The sequence below is a fragment of the Coccidioides posadasii genome, chromosome 1, assembly GCF_018416015.2.
Source record: "Coccidioides posadasii str. Silveira chromosome 1, complete sequence".
NCBI classification, from domain to species: Eukaryota; Fungi; Ascomycota; class Eurotiomycetes; order Onygenales; family Onygenaceae; genus Coccidioides; species Coccidioides posadasii.
In genome coordinates, this window is record NC_089407.1 from 935,412 (window position 1) to 960,202 (window position 24,791).

The following is a 24,791-nucleotide window of genomic DNA, read 5'->3' on the forward strand; positions in this document are numbered from 1 at the left end:
GAAATTGGCCTGGGCGCTTCGAGTTACTCAAGCTGATCGATTAACGGAACTCAAACAAACACATTAAACCGATCAATTTGAACAATTCATAGTTCGTTGGTCAGTCCATCGCGAACCTTCATCCAACACACATAAACGCTGTGTACGGAGTAAATCAGACAAGAACAGCCTTGCATCAATACCTGACGCTGCGGCAGCTCCGGCTGATAGCCCTGCAAAGACACCCCTGCCGCCCCAGATTTGACCTAGGAACGGCTTCACCAGCGAAGCTCGTCTTTATTTACCTGTTGGTTAGCTCCACTCCCAAAGATGTGGCGAAGCAAATCCTGGGAAATGCCCTCCGCATATGTACGATGAACTGAGGGGATACGGTTCCAGCAAGGAGAACGGGCCAGTGCAAACTTGGAGGATAACTTAGTTAACCCAACCCTGCACTGATCGTCACCGAGTCGCAAGCACTTTCCTCGAAATTATGACAATTAAAGCAAGGGTAGCTATGTATACATTTCCCTTATGGATATAGTCTATAATTTGCACCGACGGAGGAAGAAGACGCGCGCACTTCACTCCTCCTAGCACTGGCGTGAGCCGGGCAACTTTGGCACCATGTCGCTAACACGAGCCTCAGGCAGAGGGGCCTCGACTAACCAGGCGAGACTTTACCTGCCTGCCGCATCCCATCGATATTTATTGAGTTAGAAATGCCGTAGGTCAGCTCCCCGTAGGACTCAGCTGAGTCCGCAATTTCCTACAGGTGCTAACCTGTGAATGTGAGAAACGTTCTTGGCCATGATACGGTGCCTTGATTCAAGGACCAAAATCCCCAGGACGATCACAAGCTACTTTGGGTATAATCAATTCGATATTTTTGAAGGCTTCAAATTTCACCTTCAAATTCGTAGCTTGCATTTTGCGCTTGTCACATCATCAGCATGTAATCCCCGCCGAGTAACCGATTTGATGGATATATTTTGCACTTGCGTCCATACACACATCAGGAGGAACCGCGCCCAGAAACGTCGTTTCTTAATTTTCTTTTCTCTTCCTGTTCTTTCTTTGGAAAGTGTACGATAGGTAAATTAACAATGTAACGTTTACCAAAAATCAAAATATAAAATGCCTTGGTATTCTCATTTCCTCAGGAAACCAGATGGCCCCCCTGTGGTCCTTCTTAGGCCACCATGAACAGCAGATACCCCTCTCCTATTGCCTGCCATCCAGCTCTCCCTAATAGTCCGGCCCTTTTTCGATGCCTTGGGGGGTAGACTGTTATGCAAATCGGTTTTACCGCCGGCTGCACTGTGAGAGTCTTCAAGAACGCGGATTGACATTGCTCCTAGCCTGACGTCTTTTGGCTTCTTCTCCACTGTGTCTAAAAAGCGAAGCTTGTTGCCTGATGGTTTCAACGCCCCAGACGGCTTTTCAACGTCCCTTGGCGGGGTCGGTGGGCGGACAGGTGGTTCGGCGAGTAAGATTTCATCAGGAAGGAATTTAGGGAGGGAGGTTGGAAGAAAAGACGAGGATTGTGCTTTGGCTTCAGAACCCTGGAGCGTTGCCGAGCTCTCTGAAAGAATCTCTTCTTGTTTTGAAGCCGGTAACGGTTTGCTTGGACTTGCAAATTCTACCGGGGCGGGTTTAAATTTCGCTTGGAGTTTAAGACGCTTCTCATGCTCTCGTCGTTTTTCCTTTTTCACTTGTTCTTGTCTGTAAACACGAAGTTTAGCATGAATAATATGGAGAAAACGTAGAGCTGGCTCATACCTTTGTTTGGCTTCTTCTTTTCTTCGTTCCGCCTCTCTCAGTTCCTGTAACTGCTTTGTATTGCTAACGGCCTCGGGGGCCTCATCATCATCACTCATTTCCTCTTCTTGCTGCTGGGATTCGGCCTCATTTTCCTTTATATCATCTTCTTGTACACCGTTGAGCTCTAGTTGCGGCTCTTCGCTATCAAAACGGAGATGGGCAGTTTTCGTTTTCGAGACGGTGCTAGGAAAGGGCTCGTCAGGCTTCACGGATGTCCTGGGTGTAGCAACTGAAGATTCTCGGGTTCCCGGTCGACTCTCTGATCTTATCTCCACCGCTTCGAGCACTTGATAACGCCGCTTGGGCACTCCGTTAGGCTGTGGAGTATTGGACTGGGATTTAGTACCGTCTGCTCTCTGGCCTCTCCGGCGTTTTGGTGTAGGCTCCTGGGCTGCTTCTGTCGTCAACAAGTTGTTTTTTCTCTTTCCATTGGCAGCTAGGGAGCTGTTCCTTGACGAGAAGTCCTCGGACTGCGAAAGAATGGACCTTCGTGTGGCTACGGGCATTGTCTGTGGGTCTGTATTCTCCGCGCCCCTGCTCGAGTTGCTTTGCCTATGAGATGAATCCGAACTCGAAAATAGGCCTCGCGCAGCTGTAACTATATGAGAAAACATAAGGAAAAAGAACCAACGAGAAAAACTATCTCCCCATGCACACAACTGGTTGTTTAGTCTCAGGATGGTCCACTTTACCGCCTGTTCTTGACAGAAAAAAATACCATATCGGGATTTCGTTGGTCCGAAAAACCTTTACATTCCTGAAGGTCCACAGTAACCTAAATTAGATTTATTCACATCACACACTTAACAGAGCTTCTACGGAGTACTTCATGCAGAATCTTCTCATGGAAAGTCACAACAATCTCAAATACAAGAAATTTTGTTACTGATTGATGTTATATAATTACTGGTGATCATCTCTAAAGGCCCTGATTGATCTCCACTTCTTGTGCCTCTTATTAGTTTGGTGTTTGTTGTGAAATTGATTCAAATGACTTCGAAAAACTTGTACCTGCCACACTGGTTTCCGCACTCATTATATGCGAAGTGTCGAATAGCTTGCTGAGATATCATCTTGCTCCATCACAAACAAGCTTTGCATAGTAAACTTGGGGGCAAGATGCTGACAGCCTTGTTCACTTGTTCAAGTTCAGAGGAAACGTGCCTTTGTCAGGAACAAGTAGACCTCTATAACAAGATGTCGGGTTTTAGGCAGGACCTCCTTGAAACCCTGAAACTTGGGCATGATGGTTGATCTTTGAAGATCGCTCGCGGCTGGAAAGACATAAAAAGTCTCATCTGTGTGTTTATGAGGAGATTATGGGAGCTATGGAGAGTAAGAAGGACCGGGAAGACATAAAAATGATGTGGCCATTTGATGGAGTTAAACTACGTGCCGAAAAGGAATAGGATGTTGATGGTCTCGGCCTTGGAGGTCTGGGAAGTTCCTGGTCCATGTCGAAGTCGAGGCCATTCAATCGATCTCTCATGTGCGATCCCCCTAGCAGGTGCCAATTGTAGATACCAATATTGTGGTGTAGAATGCCTCAAGTACTGCCTGCTTGTTTGATCCGCCTTTGGCCTTTGCTTCCATGAATGCGTTTCCAGTGGGCTTATTGTGAGGCTTGGTCTTCTACAAAGCGATGCTCAAGCTGCCAGTCATCTTGGGAGAACAGCCTCGCATAATCTGGATGCAGAGGGAATCGATAAAGGGAACCTTGTTGCCTGAATTCGACGCCTTGTTGGCAGAGTGGCCAGAAGAGCAAACTGATGACAGAACACTGGACCCTCTGAGGCTGAATCGACAGTGAGTACTCCGTATCTCACCCAGCCTCACTCACGTCCCGGCCCTAGTGCCAATGTGGTATTTTGGGACACTCCAGATCTTCCCTTAACGACGGAGTAGATAGATAGACAGTTAGATTCGCAATGTGAATGGATATATAGCTATATTCCTTGGGTCTTCCGAGAAAATGAAGTTTCGTAGAACGCATCCCACGCCGATTTGCACCTGTATTCCAATCGACAACCAAACATAGAACTAGTGTTTGCTTTTTATCGCTGAGGCCTACCTTCCAAGCGATATATAGATTGCAGCCAGAGAGAGAGAAACGCCGTTAAATGCACCAACGCTGTCAGCCGCTAATTCAAGAGCCCCGAAGCGTCCCCAGCTCTTCTCCGCTCCTCAGCTTCTTCGGCAGCCTGTAGATAGTCATCTTCACCGATGTCACTGACATCTTCCCACATCATCTCAAATTCTTTTATATCATTAGGCGGAACGGCCCACATGTTCTCTCGTAACCGCTTATTTCTCTCCCGATCCTCCTCAACCCTCTGCTCGATCTGCTTCCTATCAACCGTGATTACCCCTGACCTCGTTATATCGCCAGACGCCAGTTCCCCGTCTACTGCTTCTGAATCAAGAAGATGCTCAGGGTAGCTTTCCCGTTCTCGAAGACATGCGTCTATTTCTGACACGGCTTCTGTGGATAGGATCTCTTTCGATTGTAACCCATTTAACACACGTCTCACATGCTTCACATTGGCAGCGCCGGACCCGTCCGCGGGTGCAACTGCGTCAACTATCCGTAGTATGTCGCGTTGTATCATTCGAACAAACTCAAGGTGATTCTCTTTGGTGGCCGTGTCACAGAGATGCTCGACAAAGTATATTAAATTGGCGCGGATGTTCATATTATTCTAGCAGCAATGTCAGTCAGGCAGGCATGCTACAGGGACATCTATTGGAAAACGGACTCTTTCTAATTGCTCCAGTATACAAGAATGGAGGTCTTCCCCCATGTCACGGTATTTGAGAGCATAGTTCGCCGCCTTCTGCGACGAAGTAAAAGATGCGCTCATATGCTGGAGCATGGTGGTGAAGCGCATACGAACTTCAAACGGGTCCGCCATCATGACAGTCGGAAACGAGAATATCGGAATGGAATATTTCGGAAGTGCAATATTCTCATTATTCTGAAACGCAGGGAGCACCCTCGAGAGGAGCGCGTTGATTGCAGGGAAGAAATGCGGGTACGGGTGTTTAGGCGTCGACCGCCATCCTTCGTTCTCGAAAAGTTAGAAAAATCTCCATCCTTGCACGGAGAAAAAGCAACTTCGCCCCTCGATCGTCTCACCCATGCTTATTTGTTAGCCCTGTCGTATTCATCTATTAACTGCCGACAAAACTCAACACCGATTTCTGAATTTGTTTTTACAGTGCACTCCGCGCTGCACAATCATGTCTGCATCTAACAGTATCCAAGGACTGGGCCTTGCGCCGAGGTCGGGAACTACTCTGACTGTTCTCGGGTGTGGTGCGTTTGCATTCTTGTGATTAATTGATTCTTGACTAGAAATAAGGTGAAACTACACTGTTATACTGATATTTACTATTCGATCGATAAAGGAAATCTCGGGGTTGCTATTTTATCAGGCGTGCTCGCATCGCTGGCCGAGGCGAAAAAGACTGATTCGCGCTTCTTCCCAGGGTGTGGCACGGCGACCCCTCCTGAAGAGGTTTCCCCCCACCAAATCCCCTCACGATTCTTTGCTTGCGTGAGACGCCCGGAGTCTGCGCTTCGCATCCAAAAAACACTCAAGCAGTTCACTCAACCTCTCACAATCCTCCAAAATGACAACATTCGCGGAGTGCAAGAGGCCGACGTCATCATCCTCGGCTGCAAACCGTTTATGCTCAAGGAGGTCTTGGACGTTCCAGGCATGCGGGAAGCTCTCAAGGGGAAGCTGCTTATTAGCATCCTAGCCGGAGTCACTGCTGAGCAGATCGAAGATACTCTCTACGGTGGCACCGACACTCCAGACGGCGACAGGTGCCGTGTTGTACGTGCAATGCCTAACACCGCCGCGATCGTCAGGGAATCAATGACGGTTATCGGCGAGAGCACTCCTCCCCTTCCCCCGAACTGGGAGACGTTGGTGAACTGGATCTTTTCGCGTATCGGGCGCGTGGTGACTCTTCCTGCCTCCAAAATGGATGCTAGCACATCCATCGCTGGTTCTGGACCGGCCTTTGCGGCCCTGGTTCTTGAGGCTCTCGCCGATGGTGGCGTGGCTATGGGCTTACCCCGGGCAGAAGCCCAGGTGATGGCTACTCAAGTTTTACGCGGAACAGCCAGTATGGTCCAAAATGGAGATCACCCTGCTCTCATTCGCGAGAAGGTTAGCACTCCTGGTGGATGTACGATTGGTGGGCTGATGGTGCTTGAGGAAGCGGGCGTCAGGGGTAAAATTTCCAAGGCCGTCCGAGAAGCTACAGCCATTGCGAGTGGGTTGGGACAGACGCAGAAGGCCAACGGGACGAAATAAACTTCTTGACGCTCCTTTTTCCTTTTTCTTTTTTCTTTTTTTGGGTTACATGCACCTGCATCACTTGGACGATGGCTTGAACCTATGTGTACGTTATAGATGCCCCCTACCAGAGCGGGTAAATTTTATGAGAAATAGAGATATCCATTGGGACATTTCCTTTTCTTCTATTTCTTTCTTTTTTTTTTTTTTTTTTTTTTTTTTTTTTTTTTTTTTTTTTGCGCCAATACATACCTACATAGTCCATGAAATTAATGTCTAACTAGCCGGTCAAATAGCCGGATATTTACAACGAAGTTCTTCTCTCAATGTGGCTGTACTCGGGAAGATGGTCAGCCGAAGCATGCAGCAACCCCTGCTGCTCTTCCGTTTGCCCCTCCCCCAGCACCACATCTTCAAATCCTTCATTCCTCCGATTCCTGACTCCTTCGAGGATGTACCATATATCCTTTTTCGTTAAAAATCCTTCTAAATCTCCTCTATTCACAAATAGGACGTATCGTAGGCCGAGCCTTTGAAACATATCTAAAACGATTTGGAAACTTGCACGGCTATTCATCGTAATAGGAGTTTGATCCATCCAAGGTCGGAGATCAAGGGTCTCAAGAGGATCAGCGAATGGCTGGTGAGAGAAATATGCTTGCGTTTCAGGGGTTAGATTATGCGAGGTCCGTGAGGTCGCTGTTTTCAAAGCGTAGGAGAGTTCGTTACGAGAAATATAGCCGAGTAAGAGGGGGTTGGCGGTGTCCGAGACTACAGGATACCCGCGATAGGATGTCGTTTTTAGGAGATTTGTAAGTGATTCAATAGTGTGCCCCACAGCTGTGATCAATGTAAGGTCGTTGACATTGGTCATAACCTGGCTTACGGGAATATCCGGTGGCGGAGTGTCATCCTTTTGGTCAAGGAACGGGTAGTCGTTCAAATGGATCCAGGATTCATAGACACCTCGTTTTCCAAATGTGTCGCCGCACCACTTAGACAGCATGACAGCGATCATTATCGGGATCGCGTAGTTCAAAGCACCGGTTAATTCGAACATAATGACGACGATCGAGACTGTCATCCTCGTAGCACCACCAAGGGCGGAAGCGGCACCAATGATTGCATACATCCCTGGAGTAACACAGGGGACATCTGGTTCGCAATTTGCGAAAAGAAAGAACTTCGGGTGCTTTTTTTGCCAGACATCGAAGACGATTCCGACTGCTCGACCGTAAAGTGCACCGATTGCTAAAGAGGGTAGAATAATCCCGGCAGGGATATCGAGGCCAAAGGTAAAGATTGCGAGAAAGAATCCAAGCGCTGCGGCTGAAAGGAGCAATCCAACCACGCCCAGGGAAGAAACTCCAGTTTTGCAAAGGCCGAGTGGGTTATTAGGAATCTCCTTACAATCCGCAAAGAGGTAATAGACTAACTCGGATAATTGCACCCGCATTAGTATATTTGGGAAATTGACGACTGCAGTGATTAAAGCAACTATTAGGACTTCCAACACCGGGAAGGAAACTCTGCGAGACTTGCGCCATCTGGCAACTCTCATGTTGAGCTTTATAAAAAGGCCTCCGTAAAGGCCGCCCAATATTCCAAGGAAGATAAATGGGAATATCTCGAAGCGATGGAAGCCTTGAGAATGCTCAACCTGGTAAAGGACGATTTTTCCCGTTCGGAAGGGGTCTAAGGCATGGAGCGTCACAGCAGCCACCATAGCACAAACAAAACTTTGCCACATCGTTTTGTCCGGAAAGTAGTATGATAGTTGCTAGGCAAAATAAGTGAGTGTGAGATAATTAGGAATCTGGAGATATTTACCTCTAAACTAAACAGGACTCCCCCGATGGGAGACCCAAATGCAACTGAAATGCCTGCTGCAGCGGCGGCCGAGAGGACTTCGCGTTTCCTGGCTGCACCACATATATTAGCACAGTTTGACGGCTTCTTGGTAGATGAAAGTACCTTCATTATGGTTTAAGCTATCCAACGGCTTCATGATGATGTTCGCACAGCAGCATGCAACATGCACTAATGGGCCTTCTTTTCCGAGCCACATTCCGGAAGCCACTGAGAGACACTACATAGGTCGATATGTCAGAGTTACCTCCATCTATTCGAGTGGCTAAGATACATACCAAGCCAAGTGACTTGATCATCAATGTCCATAGTCCCATAAAGTTTTCAATGACGAAACCACCAAGGACGGTTTTAATTTCCGGAATCCCGCTGTGTTTGGCATGGATTGCGTAGGACGTGACAAGGAAGCTTGCGATTCCTGCGAATAGAATCTTTGACATATGGTGAGCTCATGGTCCAGGTAAAAGGTGCACATTCAACTTACAGAATAAAAAGTAAAGAAGATATACTCAACGACATAACCTCCGCCTTTCGAACCCACGTGCAATGCTTTGCTCCATGGAGTCCAATGCCGACACTGGGACAAGTCTAATCAAATGTCAGCGAACGGGCCTCAGTTCCATCTGGATGTCCTGACCTTCATAGCCCCAGCAGCAGAAGCTTTTATTGAGGTAAAATCGTCCCCCTTCTTCTCCGCTTCGACAAAAACCAACTTTAAGATCTCCAAGCCAACTGCTCGCAATATCTATACAGGCTGCCAGGACGCCTACCACGATTCCAGTGGCGATCAAGACTGCCCACACATGACCAGCATCTAATAGTTGCCGAAGATGCCCCAGAACGCCTTTGCCACCAGAGCGAAGGTGTCGTATCCTCTGGCGCTCCTTTGTATACTCAAATATCCAATCTATCGCAGTAAGGTTGTCGTATCCTACTCTTCGCCCTGGGCCTTCGATATACCAATCCAACGGGCCTCCAACTTTATTGCCTGCATCGACCCCGTTTTGCCTCGATCCGGGAGGGCTCGACGCAGGAATGTCGCGTAGGGCCTCTTCATTGGCATTTTGACTTGATCCTGGGCGGGAAGGAGAACGGGCAGCTGGAGGACTATTCCAAGAAAATGGATTGTATAGACCGAATCGAACCGGAGATTTTTGCTTGCGTTTGAACGAGATTCTACTAATAATGGTCAGACGGAGTAAAACTAATTGCACAAGTCGTATCACAGACGGTTCACTTAATGGTTCTGCTGCAGTTGCAGGAGAAGCTCGCACTGTATTGTTCAGGACGTCGTATCCCGAAGCATCGTCGTTGTTGGACTGCTCTGCGCCGCGGCTGCTTGACTGTTCGGGTGGGTCTGGCCAGTTGCCGGATCCTGATGTGTTTATCGACATTGTCCACTACGGACAGCGTTGTGACTATCAAGGGGACCAGCCATCAGGAACTGTCAAAGAGGCTAGGGTCTTGAGCCCGACAGCACTCATAGCTCACGAGATTACAGTCATCGATTGGACCCTTCCCTGGTGCTGGCTTCGACGGCTTGCGGTTACAGTGTGGCTAGTGAAAGCGGTGAAGGGCCTTTTAGGTGGGTGGGTCCCAAGCACCGCCACATTTTAAGCTTCAAAGCCGGTGGCAGAAAATTACACCCCAAAAAGGAAATTTTTGAACGTCAAATAATAGTCTGATATCCACGAACATTCTCACGGCCGCTAGGAGACCTTGTCTGCCTTGTTGACGGCGTGTGTTGCAAGGATGGAGGGGGAAAATGTACACCAGGGAATTCTATCGGATCCCTGGATCTTGCAGCACTTTCCGGATGAGCTGATCGAGATACTTCGCTCCAGCACCGGATCAGAGGCGTTAGATGAACTATCACGCACGGCTCTAAATCCGCGCTTCTCAACCAAAATACTAATCGCGTTTGAGCCGGTTTACGTAGCCGTCGCTGCCCGGTGGCTCTCTCTGGACTCACACGCTTCGCTCGTTCAAATCATCGCTGCATTCTCAAAAGTTCTACCCCTTGCACAGTATCTCCGGCCTTTCGTGCGCATTACTCTTCAGCGCCAGGATGGGAGACTACCCTTGTTTTCCATGTCGGGAGACGATACGCTTCAAGTTATGAGCGACGAAGTGTCGATATCGTTACTTTTATCCCTCTTCCGGTTACTAAGTTTTGATGTGGAAGCATTTTCCTCGACTGTTTCTCCAATTCAGCTAGAAACACTGTTTTCGCATTCTAGTAAAGTTGTGAGATACTTGAGCGTTCGATGCTTTTGCTTATATATGCATGCCGCAGATGCTGCCATGCTAGCCATGGTGAAAAAATATTGTGGAACGGGTTCGGTCCTTGGGACCTGGGAAGACCAGACAATCGACTACAGATTCTTAAGCCTTTGGGAAGAGAAAAGGTGGGCCGATCTTCAAATTCAGCTAATAAATCGACGAAAAACATGCGGTTATTCGATGTTCGATGCATGGGTCTCGCAACTCCCATCCTTAAACCACTGCTCAAATATTGGTAGCGTTCTAGTACCAAATGGTAGATTGGCCGGGGATACGAACCGTTGCATGCTGGTGAAAACGCCGACAGTTTTGGAAAATCTTCGCAGTGTTGGTCGTGCCCTCCTTTCATCCGAGCCTCTATTGCTCGTAGGACAAGCCGGAGTTGGGAAAACATCTCTTATCAATCACGCAGCAGATGCTATGGGACACGGTTCAACCATGATTACGTTGCATTTGAATGAGCAGACCGACTTGAAAAGCCTACTTGGGGTATATTCTACATCGACGCGAACAGGGGGTTTCGCATGGCAGCCCGGTTCTCTAACCAGAGCCGCAAAGGAGGGACGATGGGTGCTGATAGAGGATCTGGATCGAGCGCCTTCGGAAGTTCTGAGCGTGATTCTGCCGTTGATTCAAAATCGTGAACTTGTCATTCCCAGCAGGAAAGAGCATATACGCTGTGCTGAGGATTTTAGAATTATTGCTACGATAAGATCGACCGTTAACACAAAAGGCGTTGAGATAGCACCAGTTGAGAATATGCTTGGGAGCAGACTTTGGCGCCGTGTTCAAGTGAAAGCTTTGCCTCCGGTCGAAATTCGGCAAATTATAAGGGAAGAGTTCCCTCTACTCACGAGCGCCCAATATGTTGAGAGGTTCCTGAATTTATACCATCGGATTACCGATTTATTCCAGGGTTCGACTGCTGCTAGGAGCCTCCAGCGGCGATACGTGGGCCTGCGCGATCTAATCAAGTTTTGCTGGCGAATTGAGCGGCGGCTTAAGAACCTAGGGGTTGTTACCGGCAGGGAAGCGATCCCTGAACGAACGAATGACGAAATATTCATGGATGCGGTTGACTGTTTCGCTGCGTATATACCGAACAAAACATTTCAATTGAATGTGAGCAGTGTAATCGCTGAAGAATTGCACATATCGCCGCAACGTATGCGATTCTGTGTGTTTGAGCGCATGCCAGCTTTCTCAGAAGACCAAGATGGGGTCTTGGTTGGGCGGGAGTTCTGCCAGAGCATAAAAGTCCTAAGGAGTCAAAAGTCCAGGCAGTCGCTAGGAAAGGGTTCTGCCTTCGCTTCTACAAAAGCCTCCTTAAGAACAATGGAGCAAGTGGCCGCAGCGCTGCAGATGTCTGAGCCGGTATTGTTGGTTGGCGAAACTGGGATTGGAAAGACCGCAGTGATTCAAAGATTGGCGACTCTATTGAATCAGCGCCTGACCGTGGTGAATCTTTCACAACAGAGCGAAACTACCGACCTGCTCGGTGGATATAAACCTATTAACCTTCGTTCCATCGCTGTGCCACTTGTTGACAAGTTTCACTCCCTGTTTGATGCGACGTTTTCTGTGAAGAAGAATCAAAAATTCTTATCATCTGTTGCGAAGAGCATCATTGCAGGGAATTGGACCCGCTTGCTCAATATTTTGAAGGAGGCTGTAAAAATGGCATCAGCAGTATTTAGTGAACCCAAGCCTTTAAAGAATGATGGGGGCGAACCCCGTTCTGAACAGCCTGCAAAGAAGAGAAAATTGGATACATCGAAATACGGCACCTTGAAACAAAGGTGGCAATCCTTCGCCAACGAGTTAACTGAATTTGAGACTCATGTAGCTCGCGGCGATGCAAAGGTTTCTTTCGCTTTTGTGCAAGGGAAAATTGTGAAGGCACTGAAAGACGGGGAATGGGTCCTTCTAGATGAAATAAACCTTGCTTCGCCTGAGACCCTTGAAAGCATTTCAAGCTTGCTTCAACATGGCCGCGATGGGAGGCCATCTGTCCTACTTTCTGAAGCTGGCGAGGTTGATGCTGTTCAAGGCCACCATGACTTCCGTCTATTTGCTGCGATGAACCCCGCAACCGACGCTGGTAAACGTGATCTCACACCGGGGCTGAGATCCAGGTTTACAGAATTATATGTCCAGTCACCGGATGGCGATCTAGATGACCTTTTGAGCCTCGTTAAAACCTATTTGGGTCCTTTACTGCATCGCGACTCGACTGCTGCACCGGCTCTAGCTAATCTTTATCTTGATGTCAAGAGATTGAACGCCGAAAATAAGTTGACTGACGGAGCTGGTCAGAAACCCCATTTTAGCATACGCACTCTAGTTCGTGCGCTACTATATGTGATTGACCAGGCTCATGTATATGGAGTCCGACGCGCCATTTACGAAGGATTTTCCATGAGCTTTTTGACGCTCCTGGGAAAAGAGGCAGAACGTCTTGTTGCCCCTTACGTTGAAAAACATCTGTTTGGAAAGCATGGTAATTCTAGGTCTATACTTTCCCAGACGCCTAAGGAGCCAGGTGATGGGTCCCACCATGTCCAATTTAGACACTATTGGATGCGGAAAGGAAACTTTGAACCGGAGTTACAGCCCCATTATATTATTACCCCGTTTATCGAAAGAAATTTAATGAATTTGGTGAGAGCCAGTTCTACCCAGCGGTTCCCAATTCTCTTGCAAGGTCCAACATCATCGGGGAAAACGAGTATGGTTGAATATTTGGCGAAGATTTCAGGAAACAAGTTCGTGAGGATCAACAACCATGAACACACGGATCTTCAAGAATATTTAGGTTCATATGTTTCGGGAGAAGACGGTAGCTTGCGTTATCAGGAGGGTGTTTTAGTGGAAGCCTTGAGGAACGGATATTGGATCGTGCTGGACGAACTGAACCTTGCACCTACCGACGTTTTGGAGGCACTCAATCGATTGCTTGACGATAACCGCGAACTTTTTTTGCCCGAAACCCAGGAAGTGGTGCATCCCCACCCTAATTTTATGCTTTTCGCTACTCAAAATCCAGCTGGGCTCTATGGTGGGAGAAAAATTCTCTCTCGTGCGTTTCGAAATCGGTTCCTCGAGCTCCATTTTGACGACATCCCTGAAGAAGAGCTTGAATTTATCCTAAAAGAGCGGTCCCAGATTGCACCTTCATTTTGCACAAGGATAGTATCCGTTTATCGCCAATTGTCAATATTACGCCAATCGAGCCGGCTTTTCGAGCAGAGAAATAGCTTCGCCACGTTGCGCGACCTTTTTAGATGGGCACTGCGGCGTGCGGATGATCGTGAACAACTTGCTATAAATGGATTCATGCTTCTTGCCGAACGAGTTAGGAACCCACAAGAGCGAGATGCCGTAAGGAAAGTAATCGAAAAGGTCATGGGCATTCAAATTGATCAAGATTCCATATACAGCACACGCAATGTGGAAGCCCGTTTCCGTCAACTATCTGCGGCTCCTCCGCATGGGATTGTTTGGACACGGGCGATGAGGAGGCTTTTTATTCTTGTCTCGGACGCTATCGAGCACAACGAGCCCGTCTTGCTGGTAGGAGAGACAGGCTGCGGGAAAACTCAGCTTTGTCAAGCTGTGGCTGAAACGTATGGAAAAGAGCTTTATGTCCTGAATGCTCATGCCAATCTCGAAACCGGGGATCTCATCGGCGCGCAACGCCCATTGAGGAATAGAGGACTCATCAAACAGGAACTTGTTACAGATATCTCCTCCATTTTACAAGAGTGCGGTTCTATGCCCACTCTCGGGGAGCCATCGTTGGACGATTTGAATAGTGCCCTAGCCTCCGTCTCCCCAATTAAGCTAGAGAAATGCAACCAGGATACCTTGAACCGAATCCGTCACAACCTTACAAGGGTCAACGCGCTGTTCGAATGGTCTGATGGGAGTCTTGTTTCGGCGATGAAAAGCGGCCAGCATTTTCTGCTTGATGAACTGTCTCTTGCAGATGATTCAGTCCTTGAACGTCTAAACAGTGTTCTCGAGCCACATAGATCTCTCCTACTCGCTGAAAAAGGTCCCATAGATTCATTGGTTGTTGCTGCACCTGGGTTTCAATTTCTGGGCACCATGAATCCAGGCGGTGACTATGGTAAACGAGAGCTATCGGCTGCCTTAAGGAACCGCCTTACTGAAATATGGGTTCCGCAATTGTCAGAAGCAGATGACATCCTTCCCATCCTCCAGGTAAAGCTGCATTCATCTCTTCAAAATATAGCAAAGCCAATGATGGAGTTCGCGAAATGGTTTAAGGAAACTTTCCAGGGGTCCACTTCTGGCTCAATCTCAGTTCGTGACTTGCTTGCGTGGGTTAATTTTGTCAACGACTGCCGAAATCTTCAACCTGGCCTGGCGGTGGTTCACGGGGCATGTTTGGTGTATATTGATTCTTTGGGTGCAAATCCCTCTGCGATTCTGGCCGTTGCGTCTGGGGATCTCAATAAGGATCGTCGTCGATGTTTGGAAAAACTTGGGCTAATATTCTCATTCGACGCTGTGTCGATATATTTCTGCGAGACTCGTCTCGATATCGATGAAGAACGAATGGTAATTGGACCTTTTGAACTTGCGGTCGGTTCTAATTCTCAGCCCGATCCCACCTTCGCCCTCGACGCCCCTACAACTCTATTGAATACTCTTAGGGTTGCAAGGGGGCTTCAGTCAAGCCGACCAATTCTCCTCGAAGGAAGTCCTGGAGTTGGGAAAACGACACTTGTTGCCGCGTTAGCTCGTGGACTGGGAAAACCGCTCACCCGTATTAACCTCTCAGAACAAACTGATCTGACGGATTTATTCGGTTCAGATATCCCTGTCGAAGGCGCTGAAATCGGGAACTTCGCCTGGAGCGATGCACCATTTCTGCGGGCTATGCAACAAGGTGGATGGGTTCTCCTCGACGAAATGAATCTTGCTTCTCAGTCTGTTCTTGAGGGGTTGAATTCTTGTTTAGATCATCGACAGCAGGTATACATTGCAGAGCTTGACCAAACATTTAAGAGGCATCCGGACTTCGTTCTTTTTGCCACACAAAACCCACATCATCAGGGAGGCGGTAGAAAAGGGCTGCCAGCATCATTTGTTAACCGATTCACAGTCGTCTACGCTGATTCCTTCACTCCAGATGATTTGAAGCTTATTTGCCGAAGGCTATCTCGACAAGTTCCTCTCGACCAGGTAGAGCGAATGGTCGAATTCATTTCTACATTAAACATCCGATTACTTAGCGATCGCCGTCTAGGAGCAATCGGAGGCCCATGGGAAATGAATCTCCGGGATCTTTCTCGTTGGCTTATGCTTTCAGAAAGGTTCGAACTGGGAGATCATCCATCTCAATTTCTTGATATTATAGTCAGCCAACGGTTTCGAACGCTGGAGGATAGAAAGGTCGTCTCGAAGCTTTACGAAGAAATTTTTGGAACGACTCCTATTTCCAAAAGCTATTTTCACAATCTAAGGCCGGATATTTATCATATAGGGATAGGTACCCTTCAGCGTGATCAGATATTACAACATGCTTCTAGGAGACAAATTGAGATCCTTCCCAGAGATCTCCCTATTCTTGAGTCGCTTATGCTATGTGTGGAGAAAAGATGGCCGAGTGTGCTTGTTGGGCCTTCTGGGTGTGGTAAATCGGCTACTTTGCAAAAGCTTGCAGCACTTAGTGGAGCTAGGATTGTCGAACTGGCTCTGAATGCAGATACAGATGCAATGGACCTTATTGGTGGTTTTGAGCAACGTGATGACCATCGCCAAATATCTAGCCTTATTGACGAACTTGCAGGTCTTTTACAATCCTGCATAATTCAAGCGTATTCCGGCACGGGATCGGGTGGGCTTGACCCCGAGCTAATGAAGCTCTACAAGATGATCAATAGCGATCCACTACGCCTCGAAGATATTTCAGATTCCCTTTCTCGCATTTCTAATGACCACGGGAATCCAGGTCTTAAAGAACTCAACCACCGTTGTACGCAACTCGTGGCAGGAAATAGCAATAAGCACATTGGTTTTGAATGGACTCCGGGCCTGCTAATTCATGCCATGCAGCGGGGGGACTGGGTCGTCCTGGACAATGCCAACCTTTGCAGCGCCACGGTACTGGATAGACTGAATTCTCTCATGGAACCGGATGGCTACCTCATTATTAATGAGCAACGAACAAGCGATGGATCGGTACAAATCGTGAAGCCGCACCCCCATTTTCGACTGTTCCTGACCATGGATCCCAAATACGGCGAGCTTTCTCGAGCAATGCGGAATAGATCTATTGAAATTTTCTTTCTACAGCAAGGTGACCCGAACCCAGTCCCTTCCTCGATGATCACGTATGGTTGTGACTCCGCTATATATCGCCTTCGGAATTGTCACACTTTCAATAGCAGTGGACCTTCTGCGGTAAATGAGATCACGTTTGAAATTTCCTTGGACCATTTAACCCCAGCAGATATCACCGAGATCAATACCTCCTTGCCTTCATTTATACAGTTGTGGGCCGGAAACAAAGCTCTAACTGAATCAATATCTCTTGCATTGAACCGTTACCATTCTCTGGTTGCAAATAATTCGTTAGTCGGCTGGCCGGAATATGTTTTGCTTACTGAACTGGTCGATAGCACCAAATTTCTTCAGCCGCAGCAGCATACTGAGGTAAGCCTGGATCCTAATTTGCTGAATTTGTAGCTAATTTAATCCGGTTAGCCGCTCCATCCCCTGATCAATGAGCCGCGCCTGTTTCATTACCTCCTTATTTCTGATCATCGATCTTGCCTTATGCGCCTTGCCAAGCTTCAGGAGATCCAACTGGATACAGCTCGCTTATATCAAGAGCTATCCCGTGTGGGTAACATAGCGCGAAGCAAAAAGGCTTCTGATATGAATCGACTAGAGCGGTCTATGACGTCCAGCACTATCGCGGCTCATAAAAAAGACTCGACGGTGCTTGTTTCCGTATTTCTGGGTGATTCATGTCAGCTGTTGACGAATTTCATTCGAGAAATAAAGTTAGCATTCCTAGACGACAATGCCGTTACTGGTGCCGGTTCCATTCTTGAGTTTTGCTGGGATGTTTTTTATCTCAGTATGCAAGCGGATTTTGAGGATGCCCTTTTCTTAACATACATAAAGGCTGGACAATCTAATGCCAAAAAGTACGAATCTGCTCCCATGCATCTAATGGAATTGTGGTCGCGGATGCTGGACAGTTTCCAAGCAAACTGGCGCTTGACCACAGGACAAAGTATGCAAATGATGTGGGAGGCCTGGAGACCAGCAACCGCATCCGATTCTGTTAGTTTGCAGCAGATGATGAAGCTAGAACAACTTTGCTCGCGTTTTGATGAGATGGTTCAGAAGACGAATCTTAGCCTTACTGAGCGCAGCCAATTAAGCAACTCCCTTGCAGGGGCAAAGAGCTCCTTGTTGCTTGGTGCTGATGGCAGCCGGCTGGTCGATGTATGTAAACTCCGAACTAGAGACAGCACCCGCGTTACTGACACTGAGGCTAATAGGATTTAACCTTTGCTATCAATGAACTGGCGAAACGCCTTCATGACACTAAAAGTATTGTTAGCCCTTACTTTTCTGCAGAGTATGAAGCCCTTTGTCAGTATCATGACCTTTCCGGATGGCACAGTATTGAGGATGCAGGGTCTCTACAAGGAGTTCTTAAATTGCTTGCGGGCCGACCTTCAAGTCCTTCTGATATTTCGCCGTTCGGGAACGCCGCGCCTGGTCTTCTTTCTGACATTTCACGGTTTGCCGGATTCCGGAGTCCTCTAAATACTGCTTTTGCATTGAAAGGCACTATATCCCTCTCGTTAATCCAGAAACTGAAACAAATCGGAAACGTGCCCCTTAGCCAAATGGACCTCCTACACACGGAGTTGGCATTTCTTTCTAAGGCGTTGGCTTCAAGTGCAGTGGAAATCTCTCGGGACCAGTTTGCGCTGCTTACAAGCCACTTAAAAGAGTTACTCAAAGGATACTTGGTTTGTCACCGGAATTTGATCGCCCCTCAATCGTTCGACGCTGTGATTACGGGCCTTGACGGGGATAGGAAGCTGAGCTTACCACTAAATGGTCTGGAAGCTGATGTGATCGAGCCAGCGGCGCATAAAGACGCTGCTCATGGCTTATTTGTGATAAAGACGGTCTGTGATTGCTTCCATGATCTAATCACAGACCAGGGGGTATCAAACCCATATCTACAGCATGGGAAAGCGCTTATAAGATTTGCCATGGCATTACTCAGGAGTTTTATTCCAGATCGGCCTTTTGATCCCTCCTTGGCAGTTGTCGTCGAACGTGAAAGGTACGGTAAACGAATGCTGGAGAGGACCCAAAGGCTTCAAGCCGTGAAAGCTTTCGAAACTAGATATTCCGGGCAGAGCACGAGTTTACGAATTCGAGTTTTGGAGGATGAATTGCGAAGCTTGGGAAAAGAGCCATCACAGCCGTCAGTTTCTAGGCCTAAGCCGTCTCGGCTGGGCGCGCTTCAAGGAGAATTTATGAACATTGTAACTTCCATCCTGAGCAAAAGCGCGGAAGACATCTTCGTCTCCTGTCAGAGTCTCGCTGGGCAATCAGGACCTCATCTAATCCAACAGAATATTCGACAAATGTGTGCTCGGCTTGAGAGAAATTACCGTGCCTATGACGATATCACCGTTCCAGTCGTTCGATTTCTTGAATTACTCGACCTTGGAATAGGTCTCTTTCAGTATAGTCAGGTAGGCCCGACAGATCAGCAAAGCTTCGTTCGCGACATTAGTCAAGCCACTCCATTTCTCGGCCAGGCACGGACCTCTGCTCGCTTGCTCCGGACGATTGGGGCTCCCCATCTCGCTCGGTTAAATCTAGAAACAGATCTGTATCGTCTATCCGTGATCAGCGCCTCCCAGAACACCGACTCTAGAACTCTCCATGATGTCGATTATCGTGAAATCTTGCGCTCCTCTCTGCAACATCTTTACATGCAATGGAAGGAACAACTGCAGGCAGACCAAGTCAAAGAAGCTGAACGGTCGGCGTTGTTCCGCTACCGTGGGTCTGTTGAAGATCAAGACGAGGCGGATGCAGAGGAATTACTGCATATGTTTCCCACATTTGACGAAGAACCCAAGGCTCAGGGAGAATCCCTCGCGAAATTCGATAACAAGGGCGTGGCCTCAAAGCTGTCCAAACTCTTTAAAGAACTTTTCACCACAGGAGATAGAGAACTGGAGATTAAGGGACTAATTGCGAAAGCCACAGAACTGATAGGATCCATTCTACCAGGGAATGAGCTGTCAGTGCCCTTAGTTCAACCCCAAAATCATCTATCAGCAGTGTTATTATTATTGGAGGACGAAGTTCATACTAGTCCCATGAGCTCTTACAACTTTTACACAGATCCAAATTTGCCGGAAGTGAAAAAGCTTGCCGATTTGGTTGAAAGGACGCAGCGGCGATTTTACGAACTTCAAAGGTCCTGGCCCGAGCACGCAACTCTGGCAGATGCAATTACCTGCTGCTCTGAAATTTACCAATTCAAGCACCGTGAGCCAGTCGCTAAATTTCTCACCAAAGCTGAAAAGTTGCATGGATATATCCATGAGTGGCAAACTGTTGCAAGCAAGGAGTTCTCTGCTGCCAATTTCTACGATGAGCTTACTGCGTTGCTAATCAGTTGGAGGCGCCTTGAGCTGTCAACATGGGCCCGCCTGCTAGATATCGAATACGAGAAGTGTGAACAGGATGCCGATGGATGGTGGTTTGTTGCTTATGAAGTGATTGTTGCGACACCCTTGCAATTAATCCAGGATGGTCAAGATTTGGTCAGCCATACTTGCGAACTCATATCAACATTGGAAAAGTTCATTTGTTCGACGGCAATCGGGCAATATCGTTCTCGACTGCAGCTTGTAGAAAGATTCAATTCCCTTCTCCAACTCTACGCTATCGACTTTCCATCTCTCCGTCGGGTTATCTCCGCGCTCGCGAATCTGATCAATCATTACAAACCGTTTGTGCAAATCTTTGAGGAGCAGTTGTCAAACGGTCGGAAGTCACTTGAAACCGATATAAAGCAGGAAATACTGCTTACAAGTTGGAAAGATACGAATATTACCGCTCTCAGGGAAAGTGCTCGACGCTCACACTACAAGTTATTCAAGGTTGTACGAAAGTATCGTGCAATCTTAGGCCAACTCTCAGATAGCACCATCGAAAATGGGCTTCCTACATCTGCCTACAAGTCGGAGCCAGCTGTGGTAAGTTTATTGCATAAACCGGAGGCTGTATCTTCCACTGCTCTCAGCATATGTCAAGAAGTTATTTCTACCTGGGGTTCGAGGCCAGTTCGGTTCAAGGATATAGACGCTACCACGGGGAACATGCGCCATGTTTACCAAAGGTGCTTTGCCGATTTCAGTGTTCCCTGCGAATTGGATGCGTTTATCCGTGATGTAATCGACAGTATCAATGATTTCAAATCCAAGACTCCCAAAACCCTTACAGAAGAAAACAAGGAGGAGGTACAGCACCTCAAAGTTCAGAAACGTCGATTCTATGCCGAAAAATTACGAGAGCTTCGTCATATGGGTATCCGATCCAACCTTGGTACCGATATATTAGAAAACCAAAGTTCCCGCTCGTCCATTTTAGCCAGCACACCAGCCCTTGCCTGTTCTAGAGAATTCCATCAGATCGAAAGTGCTAATTCTTATTTTCATCGATTTGTGGATTTGTTGTCAAAAGCACGACAGGCCGCTCGAGAGTACTCAGAAGACTTGAGCAATGTCGAAGCCGGAAGGAGTGCTGGTTTTGTCGAGGGAATTCTCTCTCGAGCCCGGACTGAAAGAACAACCATTTATCCAGCATTAACTGCTCTCGACTCTCTTACTACAGTCATCCAGGAAATGGACAGCTTATCTTGTCTGAGCAAAGGGTCTTTGCGCGTTAATGCTGCAATGGCTGTTCATGTCAAAGATCTTCAAGGGACACTTCGTTGGTTGTCTGCTCTGCTCGAAACTTCCGTAGCTATTCTGAACATCCATGCAAGGCACACAAATACCGACCTTTCTCGAGTACTCAACGAGTTGAGTTCGAGGAAAGATCAGGCTGAAGGTTCTTACCTTGCGCTGGAAAGTCTTGCCACGCTTCCTAAAGGGTTGTCCTCGGACGTTCATGAAGATCAAATCTTGCAAGCTCAAACGCTTATTACACAGATTCAAACCGACGTGATCCGCTTGGGCCAGACCCACCCAGACGTAGCTTTTGCTATGGATCAAATCCTTCCTTGGACTAAAATCGATTTGTCAGAATATCCTAACCCTAAGGATGGTCGATATTCAGCGCTTCTTCTCAAGGACATTGATAAATCGCTGTTGTCAGTTGTTGATAAGGTCTTCGTCGTACTTCAACGTCTCAGCAGCTGTTTGTCATCTTATCCTGCGTCCACTGAGAATACCGGCTGGCTGGCAAAGACCGATAGTGTTCTCTCGAAAGCACTCGAGGAACTGCACATGGAGGAAATCGCAAATAGTATGTCTTCCGTCTTGAACACAATTCGGCTCATTTCTATGCAAAGCCCCAATGAGTTGGATACCGTGATAGCTATTATATCTTCCCTACTGCCCATAATGCATCAATATCGATATATTTGTGTTGATTTGGTGCACCGTTACGCCAATCTACACCGTGAAGTTTGCAAAATGGGCTATGTGCTCTCCAACTCGTTTATCCGCGTGGCTTCTGAAGGATTTTGCAGCCCAGCGGAGGCCTCTGACGAACAAGGCTCGAGCGGGAAGTTGGAAAACGGAACCGGTCTCGGGGACGGAGGGGGCGCTGAGGACATTAGCAAGGACGTTCAAGACGACGAAGACCTTTCTGATCTAGCACAGCAGAAATCTGAAAACCACGGTGAGAAAGACGATATTGAAGCGGCGGATGATGCAGTCAACATGGACAATGAAGACCTCGAAGCAGACGCGGAAGACTTTGAACAAAAGGAAAAGGGTCAACAAGATGAGGATGAGTCAGATTTAGAGAGTGCTGATAATATGGATGAAGAAGTCGGGAGCGTCGATGGGTGGGACCAAGATGCAGTGGATGAGAAACTTTGGGACGGGAAAAATAATCCTGATCAAAAGGACACTGAAAATGAAGAAGGCAAGGGGTCATCCAACACAGACGAGCAAGCCGCAGCACCCGAGAAGAAGGATAGCAAAGCAAATGAAGCGGAAGACCCAGAGGCTGGGAGTGACAACGAAAATCCTGAGCCACCTGATGATGAAGCAGAGGCAGTTGGTCGTGAGGACATGGATGTAACTGAGCCAAACTTGAAAGAAGAGCAGGTTCTGGATTTGCCGGACGATATGGAACTCGACGAGCAGGAGAAAGGAGCTTCGGACATTGACGATACTCTAGATGAGGACTTTCCAGATGACGACATGGAAATGGGAGAGAACGAACCGGGTGCGGATGAAAAGATGCCAGATCCGCCCAGCCAGGATCAAATAGATGAAACTGCAGATAATTCTATGGACGAGCACCAAACGCTTCGTGAAGAGCAGGGAGAAGATCTTTCCGAGGCACCGGTAGAGGACGATGAACGAGATCTGAAGCCAGCGGAAAGAACCGACGAAAGGTCGGAGCCAGCAAATGTCGTGCCAAGCGAGGCACGCGCAGAAGGCCTGGAGAGTGAACAAAATGGTGAAAAGGGACAATCAGGCGAGGCCGTCACAGACCAAGATTCTAAAGAACAAACCGAGACTAGCCAGAAGCAAGAAAGCAGTGCACAGGGTGGTGAAGAAGGAGAAGTGTCAGGCAATCAAGCTGGTGGTAACGCAGAAGACGCTGTCGAAGATCCTCAGGCCCAAGCATTCAAAAAACTAGGCGATATATTGGAGCAATGGCATCGCTCTCAGCGCAAGATCAAAGAAGCATCTCAGCACGAAAACCTTGAAATCCAACATCGCGATGTTAACATGGAAGAAGTGGATTTCGAACATCTGGCCAATGACGAGGATGCTGCGGATACCCAGGCCCTTGGTCAAGCAAGCGAAGAGCAAGTGAGAAACGTGGATCAAAATCAGGCCATTGAGTCAAATGAACAGCCTGACAATGACGATCTTCTTCCGGACGCGGCTGACATTGAGGAAGACGGCCGGGCACAGGCGTTGGAAGATGTGATGCAGCTTGACTACACTTCTACTCAAGCAGATCAAAAGGAAACGATGCCTCTTTCTGCTATTAACAATAAGGAAGAACATACTTTAAGTGATCCAAACGGACAAGTCGAAGCACAGGAAAATATAGATGATGTGGATCGCCAGCTCTCAGAGATACATTTGTCCTCTGACCTACCTCCGTTGACCCCTCCCGACGAAGCACGAAGGCTTTGGTCCCATTACGAAGCAATCACCCATGACCTCTCGCTATCCTTGACCGAGCAACTGCGACTGATTTTAGCACCTACAATGGCAACAAAATTGAGAGGAGACTACAGAACAGGGAAGCGGCTGAACATCAAACGCATTATTCCGTATATTGCTTCCCAGTACAAACGGGATAAGATCTGGATGCGTCGATCTGTGCCCTCTAAAAGGAACTATCAGATCATGTTAGCTGTCGACGACAGTAAATCCATGTTAGAAAGTGCCAGTGGTCAACTTGCCTTCGAAACCCTTGCGCTTGTATCAAGGAGCCTAAGCATGCTAGAAGCCGGCGATCTATGCATCGTAAGCTTTGGCAATGAGGACCATATTCGTGTTGCGCATGAGTTCGGCAAAGCATTCTCGTCCGAGGCGGGCTGTCAGGTCTTCCAGCAATTTAGCTTTAAGCAAACCGGAACAAACGTTAAGAGGCTCGTGCAGGAATCTATTGCCCTCTTCCGCGAAGCCAGAGCGAAACGATCTTCCAGCAGTGGTGATCTCTGGCAGCTACAGCTAATTATCTCCGATGGTATCTGCGAAGACCACGATGATATCCGCCGACTACTTAGACAAGCACAAGAGGAGCGAATTATGATTGTCTTTATCATTGTCGATGCAGTTAAAGAAGAAAGCGGCTCAATCATGAATCTCACGCAAGCCACCTTTGAAGCAGATGAGTCGGGCATAGCGGGCGGTAAATGGAAAATGAAGCGATATCTCGAAGGATTCCCCTTTCCATATTATCTGACTGTGAGAAATGTGCAGGAATTGCCTTCTGTTTTATCACTGGCGTTGAAACAGTGGTTTGCTGAGGTGGTCGAGTTATCAACATAGACTGGCATGGAGTAATTTGCCGGGTTTTATGTACATAATTGAATGTCTGGTTTCTGTGTCTTCATGTAAAATTGGGGATGGCGTTTTCTAGAGAGGTCTCAAAAAATGGATTCTTCCTTTGTTGTGATAACAATGGCTTCATTAACTTGTGCACTATACAACCTGCTCTGAATCAAAATTTGGTACTCAGGAGCTCGACAGGAGATGGACAATCGGATAAGATCTGTCAGTAAGATAA

General features: G+C 47.7%; 5 protein-coding genes across 5 annotated transcripts; 2 read left to right on the forward strand and 3 right to left on the reverse strand.

The window, feature by feature from the left end:
* Window positions 1–862: 862 nt before the first annotated feature.
* Window positions 863–2,498, reverse strand: D8B26_000247 (uncharacterized protein). The gene is made up of 2 exons (XM_003067559.2): window positions 1,762–2,498; window positions 863–1,704 (listed from the first exon to the last, which is right to left on the reverse strand). The coding sequence occupies exons 1-2, from the start codon at window positions 2,415–2,417 to the stop codon at window positions 1,131–1,133; spliced, it is 1,230 nt and encodes a 409-aa protein (XP_003067605.1). The 5' UTR covers window positions 2,418–2,498; the 3' UTR covers window positions 863–1,130.
* Window positions 2,499–3,715: 1,217 nt separating this feature from the next.
* On the reverse strand, window positions 3,716–4,718 carry D8B26_000248 (uncharacterized protein; the record flags this gene model as incomplete). Its single annotated transcript, XM_003067558.2, has 2 exons — window positions 3,716–4,502; window positions 4,560–4,718. 2 exons carry the CDS (start codon window positions 4,716–4,718, stop codon window positions 3,945–3,947), a joined length of 717 nt encoding a protein of 238 aa, XP_003067604.2. The 3' UTR covers window positions 3,716–3,944.
* Window positions 4,719–5,043: 325 nt separating this feature from the next.
* Window positions 5,044–6,282, forward strand: PRO3 (delta 1-pyrroline-5-carboxylate reductase; the record flags this gene model as incomplete). The annotated part of the gene is made up of 2 exons (XM_003067557.2): window positions 5,044–5,119; window positions 5,212–6,282. 2 exons carry the CDS (start codon window positions 5,044–5,046, stop codon window positions 6,129–6,131), a joined length of 996 nt encoding a protein of 331 aa, XP_003067603.1. The 3' UTR covers window positions 6,132–6,282.
* A 135-nt stretch (window positions 6,283–6,417) lies between these two features.
* On the reverse strand, window positions 6,418–9,455 carry D8B26_000250 (uncharacterized protein; the record flags this gene model as incomplete). The annotated part of the gene is made up of 7 exons (XM_066123170.1): window positions 9,213–9,455; window positions 8,620–9,158; window positions 8,467–8,570; window positions 8,261–8,413; window positions 8,088–8,202; window positions 7,944–8,035; window positions 6,418–7,893 (listed from the first exon to the last, which is right to left on the reverse strand). Exons 1-7 carry the CDS (start codon window positions 9,374–9,376, stop codon window positions 6,418–6,420), a joined length of 2,643 nt encoding a protein of 880 aa, XP_065979242.1. The 5' UTR covers window positions 9,377–9,455.
* Window positions 9,456–9,734: 279 nt separating this feature from the next.
* On the forward strand, window positions 9,735–24,679 carry D8B26_000251 (uncharacterized protein; the record flags this gene model as incomplete). Its single annotated transcript, XM_003067555.2, has 3 exons — window positions 9,735–16,952; window positions 17,004–17,756; window positions 17,813–24,679. The coding sequence occupies 3 exons, from the start codon at window positions 9,735–9,737 to the stop codon at window positions 24,551–24,553; spliced, it is 14,712 nt and encodes a 4,903-aa protein (XP_003067601.2). The 3' UTR covers window positions 24,554–24,679.
* Window positions 24,680–24,791: the final 112 nt, after the last annotated feature.

Coding starts and splice junctions, on each gene's coding strand:
- D8B26_000247 (XM_003067559.2), bottom strand. CDS start 2,417: ATGTTTTCTCATATAGTTACAGCTGCGCGAGGCCTATTTTCGAGTTCG. Junction 1,705..1,761: donor AAAGAAGAAGCCAAACAAAG/GTATGAGCCAGC, acceptor TCGTGTTTACAG/ACAAGAACAAGTGAAAAAGG.